Source organism: Arachis ipaensis, chromosome B06 (genome assembly GCF_000816755.2).
Source record: "Arachis ipaensis cultivar K30076 chromosome B06, Araip1.1, whole genome shotgun sequence".
Taxonomy (NCBI): Eukaryota; Viridiplantae; Streptophyta; class Magnoliopsida; order Fabales; family Fabaceae; genus Arachis; species Arachis ipaensis.
In genome coordinates, this window is record NC_029790.2 from 130,065,019 (window position 1) to 130,072,374 (window position 7,356).

General features: G+C 30.9%; 1 protein-coding gene across 1 annotated transcript in view; it reads right to left on the minus strand.

The window, feature by feature from the left end:
• Window positions 6,191-7,356, minus strand: part of LOC110263852 (wall-associated receptor kinase 5-like) — a 4,967-nt gene continuing 3,801 nt past the window's right edge. The window contains exons 3-4 of the mRNA XM_021105700.1: window positions 6,397-6,618; window positions 6,191-6,301 (exon numbers count right to left, since the gene is read on the minus strand). Of these exons, the coding sequence (XP_020961359.1) occupies window positions 6,191-6,301; window positions 6,397-6,618 (333 nt within the window). The remainder of the gene's footprint in view (window positions 6,302-6,396; window positions 6,619-7,356) is intronic.

Below are 7,356 nucleotides of genomic sequence, written 5' to 3' on the forward strand. Positions count from 1 at the left end.
CACATATAATATTTAAAATATGCTAAATTTACATTAGAAATTTCATAAATTAATTATACTTATTCAATTAGTTAAATAACCATGATTATTAAGTAACTGTAGTGGTATTATCTTGTGTTAAGTTCTCTGCACTGTCTTACTGTCTTGCAGTCTAGGATGTTTTGGATGTCTTATTGATAGCTTTGTTTTGTTATGATTGGACTATCTCTTGTTTTAGATGTCTTATTAAGTTTTAAGTTTCTGCTTCCGAATTTATATTTTCCTTAAGAAACATATATTTGTGTTTTTCATTTGTGTAGGAAGAATTTTGGAAATTTCACTTTGTTAAATGGGATTTGAATTTCCCTTTTTTCTTACTATCAAAATATCTTACTAAATTTGTCAAGGATTTTAACAAAAAGAATTTTAATTACCTTAAAAATGGCACTGCCTTATAAAATTTCTTCATCCAAACACACTCTAAATATATAAGTTTCTTAATTTTGTGAAATTAATAATTATTTTATCTTAACTTAATTTAATAAAGCTTTTATTTTTCAAAAGTAGTTTATAAAAGCTAATTTTTAAAGATGTTTTTTTAAAAGTGGTAGCATTTATGTTTGGTAAATCAAATTAAAAATAACTTTCAATAAACACAAGCAATAACAATTACGTTTGGTAAAATAGCTTTTAAAATTTAAAAATACTATAATAGACATAAATGTAAGCATTATATTTGAAAATTAGTTAACATATGAGGTTATATTAGATTTTTAAATTTTGAAAAGCACAAGCCAATTTTGAAAAGCTTTATTTTAAGTGGTTTCAAAAGTACTCCGATCTTTTAAAAGCTGTAAATACAAGCATATGATCTTTTTGATTAACCAAACACAAAATAAAGAGCTTGAGCTTTTAAAAAGTACAAGCACCTTTTCAAAAAGTTTTACCAAACCAAACCAAACCTAACACAAGCATGAGAGCACTTGTGGGTTGTGGCAATGCAATAATAGTTTGTGCATTCGAACTCGATTATGCTACTAATAGATTTAAATTAGAATTCCGCTTGGGAGCCAATGAGATATCTATACAATGTGTACAATGGGCTATTTATTAAGCCCAATATCAATAAAAAATAAAAACTAACTCACCTTTTACCCTAATTTCAAAAACCCCCATTCAGTTTTATTTTAATTATAATCATCTAATCCCTAATTCAATTTTTCCCCAATCCCTTTCTGACGGCAACCCTCCCTACCCAATCCTTAAGACCTCTCTTGACCATCCCACCACAGCGGCGGCGAGTGACCCCACACCTCCATCAGTGTCGTTCAGACCCCTGCTGCTCACCCTCCAGCGTGTGCCTCCTACGTCGCCGGTCGCAGCCAGTTCGCTCGCCACCCGCTTTCCTCCCAATTATTTAACACTTTCCTCCCAATTATTTTTCTGCGCAGGCTGTTTTATGGCACACGGATACCTTGAAGCAGAAGGCTGTTCTTGAAGAGCATTCGTCTATGAGCACCGATGTTTGTTTTAATCCAAGCATGCCTCGTTTAGCAACAACTTCATTTGATAAAACTGCCAGGGTTTGGGACATTGATAATGTTAGTTGATTCTTTCTCTTTTGACTCTAATGATATGCCATTTTGTGCGAAATTATTTCTATGGATTCTGAAGGGTTTAATTATTTTCTGTGCTGAAAAATGTTGCACATCAAAATGTTGTTGAAAGTTGTTTCTGAAGATTAAAAAAGGGGTTTGAAGTTTTTTATCACAAAGATAAATTGCTAACTAAATAATATAAGAAATAGACAAATAAAATATAGTTTTATTCAAAAACAAACTAAAAGTTGATCTGACCATTGGAATAAGTCAATTAACAGTAGGCCATCTTTTCTATAATTTGTTTAATATACGCTATTTTTTGCAAAATAGCTGCAGTTTTCTTTGATTTTTATGTCAAGCTTTTGCCAAAAATAAGCGGCATATCATGGAGGGAAGAGACTTTTACCAAAAATAAGCGGCATAACATAGAAGTGGTATTCTGCATTTTTTTTAGCATGCATCCAACTATGATTTAGCTTCTTTTTAATTACTATCAACATATCATGCATATAATAACAAAAGAAGACCTTATGTAGTAGCATATATGCTGTCTGATTGTGCTGTTGGTGGTAGCATTGGATTTTAATTAAAAATGTAATAATTGAATAAAAGTTATTAATTTGTTAGATGTTTATTATCAACTAAAGTGGATGTTTATTTTACTTATAATATTGATCTTTTGCTTCATTTGCTGAATTCTGCATGTAAATTCTCCACTAGTTTCTTTTGTTAAGTGGTTTTGGAATAATGGAGAAAAATTGGATTAGACTTAGTTTATGTTTTTTTGAATTGAAGTTGGGTTTGAGTTAGTCAATGTAAACATGGTGCACGGATGAAATTTTAGTTAATTTGTTAGATGTTTATTATCAACTAAAGCGGATGTTCATTTACTATGTATGCATATGTTCATTTTATTTTGTGTTGGAATTGAGTTTCACTCTATTTTATTGTTTATAGTGAAAGCAATTATTTAGTTAATCATTTAGTTATGCTTTTTTGAGGTTAAGACTTTTTTTTCATAAATTGTTGATTATCTTCTAAAGCTTGGAGTTAATGAGTTCTTGTTACACACTAGTAATTGATATGCCTGAACATTGAGCTGTGTTCCTACTTTTTAGTGCACATCGACTATCGCACGAGTTACAAAATTGAAGAGCAAAGAAGAGAAAGAAGGATCACAGGTATAATCTCTAGCAGCCAAAATGTTGGAGAAAGATTACAAGTAGAGAGCTCCTGACAAGCTTCCTTAACTTAGCCTTGAAGAGCTTAACACTATCATCATGATGCAGCATTTCTTGAAGATTCTTCTTATATTAACATACTTTTAAATATTGATGACTAACTATTAGCTTTCTAGTATTTCTCTAAACTATAAATTATATATCTCGTGTAAATGTTATGTAATAAAAAATTCTTTTAATTTCAAATTAAGACTCTATTTGTTTTTCAAGTTAATATCAATGTTTACATGAATCGTATTTTAATCTATAATTTGCAAACCAAAAAACAAAAGAAACACGTAGAGCATGCAGATGCAAAACCAAAAAATTAAGTAAAGGACAAACGGTATACCCAAAATAAACATCCACTCTAAAAAGAAAGGAACAATTCACATACATAGTAAAATGAACATCCACATTAGTTGATAAAAAACAACTAAGAAATTGACAAAAAATACCAGTCGTGCATCATGTTTAAATGGCATCACTAGAGCCCAGCTTGAATTCAATCAAATTAAACTAAATCTAATTCAACCGGCATAATAAAAAAAACTTTCAGGGCATGTGCAATTGAAATCAAGTAAAAGACAAATAATATACCCAAAATAACCATCTACTTTAGAATGGAAAGAACCATCTGCAATTATAGTAAAATGAACATCTGATTTAGTTTAAATAGCTAAAGAAAAATACAATTTAGTATTTGTTTTACAAATCTAAATGTCACATAACCTTGTTATAACTTAATCACTTATATCTAACTGCAACAACTCCAAGCATATTTGAATTCATTGAATGGTACACTAAATCCAATTCTACAATATGACTAAGTTCCGTCTCATTAGTTTCTAGCTCAGTCACGTCCGTCACTTCCACGACCTGCAATCGAACACAAACAAAAAAAAAACAACCAAAGAAATTAAGTGACATATGGTACTATGACATAGATATCAGCAATGCAAACCACCAAGAAAATGACTAACTTAAACAGTATTAAGCGTGTTAGTAAAATTTCAATTTATAATAGGCACAATGCTCACAATATTTTTTAACAAATTCTTCTTATCAGGCAAAATTATATTAAATTCAATCCAAATCAAATAAACATCCAAATTAGAATGAAAATAACTATCGACCTACCTAGTAAAATAAACATCCAGCCTATATTAACTACTTTACACTGAAAGTGCATCAAAATTAAATTCTAGAACATATATCTATACTCTCCTTCATGAAAAAGAACCATTGGAGCTCCAAGCCACAGAAACAAAAACAGAAAATGGATATATACAAAACACTATTCTCTCTAGGATATACATTCTTTGCGGCCTGTAACTTACATTTTTTGTATTTTTATTTATTTATGTCAATTTAGTTAGACCATAATATAAGATCTTATCTATGAGTTAAGACTTATTTAGAGACTATAACTTAAAGAAACCATCATAAAATAGAATTCTAAATAGAGGAAACTAGAAAAGAAGCATTTGTACCACTTTTCCAAGAGTGAAATCAAGGGCTGCACCAGCAACACCAGCACCTACAATGATGATATCATCACATCCTTCTGAGACTTTTGGTGGAGTTCATGTACCATTTTCTGATGTCTTTATACTTTGTGCATGTGTTGTTGCACTTGGAACACTCAATTTTCTCTTATTTGATGCAGAATTGTACAGAACAAGCACAAGCACCAAACCAGAAGCTATGACACTTCCAAAAATGAACATATAATCCATTGTCAAGAATAAGAAGATTAAAAATGTAATTATAGCTTAATAATTCATTATTATTGTTTGCAGCACACAAAACAGAAATGGATGAGGATCCAAATAAGAAGGATAAGGGTAAGAGACTAGCATCTGAAGCAGCAGCACCAACTTCAGAAAAGGATCCAAATTAAAGAAGCCACAGCCATTGTTGGAATCATCGTCAGTAGGTGAATGAAGCCGAAGCCGCTGCAGCTGCCGTCGCCGAAAGCTTTCCTGAAACGAACATAATAGATGTGATGATGGATTCTGAGGAGCCAGAAGTCGAATCCCATGAGAAGTTCCAAACACACGGTGAGATTATGCATAATTTTACTATTGGATGCCAAGAAATCACAGAGCGAGCCAAAAAGTTTAATGAAAAATGTAATCAACTACTACACCCTGCTGTATGATAATTAAATTGTTTTAATTTCCATTACCGTAATAATAATTTCTTGAATATTTTTAATTGTTCTTGTCAGTGGCAGGATGTTCTTCAAGTAAGAAGCAGGGTGATGATGATAAGGATAATAAGGACAATAAGGTAGTGTTTGGTAAAAAGACAGAGACTTAGAGACAGAAACTGAAATAAATCTCAGTATTCTGTTTGGTACAAAGTGGGAGACAGAAATTGAAACAAGAATGAAGCTCTAATTTAATTTGTACAAAGGGTAAAATTGAAATTAATTAATTGAAATGAGGGTATTTTAGGTATAAAATGTTATTAAAGTTTCAGTCTCCGTCTCTAAAAATTTCAGTCTCCTGTGTCCCCACTTTTTGGAGGTACTAAAATACTGAAATTTTGGGGACAGAGACAGAAATTTTAGTACCAGTCTCTGAACCAACAAACATGATATTGAGTCTCAGTCTTCTAGTCTCTACCTCAAAACAAACGCTACCTAAGGCAAAAGATAAATAGATTCCATTCCACTTCAATTGCTATATGTGAGGAAGATTTCTAAATTCTTCTCTGAAGCCTAAAAGAAAATCTATTGTTGTATCTGTTATATACTATATGATCCAAGTGAACACAATATACACTATACAGTAGTTGTAGTTAATGAATGAATGAATAATTTCACCATGCTTGGATGCATCTTGGAATTTGAAACTCAACTTTTGGAATTAATATTATCTCTGTTGTTCTCTTAGCTAGTATTTAATTGCATAGTTTATATTATTTGAGCTAAACATATATATGAGCTATATAATAGTGTTTGAAAGTTTATATTATTTGAGCTAAATAATAGTGCTTGAAAGACAATACATGAATTGTATTGTTAGGAGAATACATTAAACAATACATTAAAAAAGATTTCTACCAATTAGAAATCCTACTTGAACAGTTGCTAAAAGGAATCCAATTCCCTTCACATATCTGTTATAACTTTTTGTAAAATAGTAGCAACACTTTGGATCAGGATAAATCACATCTAGACTCTTTTAAGAAAACAATTCATTATTAGTTGCTAAGTGGCCTTTTCTTTTTGAAATCTGCTTAAAAAATAGAGAATGAACATCCAACTTAGTGGTTCATAAAATTTTATAAAGAACATTGTGTTTGAGATTTTACATCTTCTATAGTTGAAGAACAGAAAAAAAATGACCAAGTCTAAACAAAATGCACAACACTAACACTTTATGTTATTATTATGTTAATATAATCAACACATGCACAAAAAATGGCTCCAATAAACTGACCCATTGTGCCGGAAGCATCACCACCACCATAGAAAGTGGCATGTCCACCCTGCCAACCACCACCATAGTCAACAATGTCACCTTGAAAGTTGATAACAATAAGTAGAACAATGAGAGCAACTAGAAGTGCAGTTTGTGTATAACCTTGTGGTGATGAATGACGATGTCGGAGGGTGAACCGTCGCCGGCTGGGGGGAATCTTCTCCGACTGGGACATCCACGGCTGCACGAACGAAGCAATCCTCGCGACGGTGTTGCACGGTCCTTCTCGGTGCGCATGACAGCGTCTCCCAAGGCTATGCGCAATGGCGACTGTTGCGGGGTGGCACCGTTGAAAGAAGGTGAGAATTTCCGAGAAGCAATTTCCTGTAAATGAGGAGAGAGGGTTGGCAGTTTTCAATTTTGCATTATTGACGGTATGAAATTCTTATTTGGGTTGAATTTGAAATTTGAAATAAATAATAATTAATTACTTTAATTATCATTTGATTTTAATTACAAAAATATTCCCATTGTACACATTGTATAATAACTACATTGACTCCTCATACTTTTCCTTTAAATTATTTCTTAATTAATTTATCTCTTCATTGTTGTTAATTAGTGACCCATATGAACGTCAGGTCCCCTTTGTCAGTATTATGATGTAGTTAAAAATTGAACCGAACTAAACGGTAGTTATTGATAAATATTGTTACAAAATATGTGTATTATTACATAGGTCAGCTATTATTATACTAGTGAAGATGATTATACAATTTTATTAAAATAACATCTTTTTAATATTTAAGAAAACTTTTTAATTTAAAAATAACAAAAATAAAAAATATAATCTTAAGACCCATATGGGTCCCCTTTGTCAGTATTATGATGTAGTTAAAAATTGAACCGAACTAAACGGTAGTTATTGATAAATATTGTTACAAAATACAAAATTTATTACATAGGTCAGCTATTATTATACTAGTGAAGATGATTATACAATTTTATTAAAATAACATCTTTTTAATATTTAAGAAAACTTTTTAATTTAAAAATAACAAAAATAAAAAATATAATCTTAATTTTAACAATGATTTTTAAATATTATTAAAATTATATTAA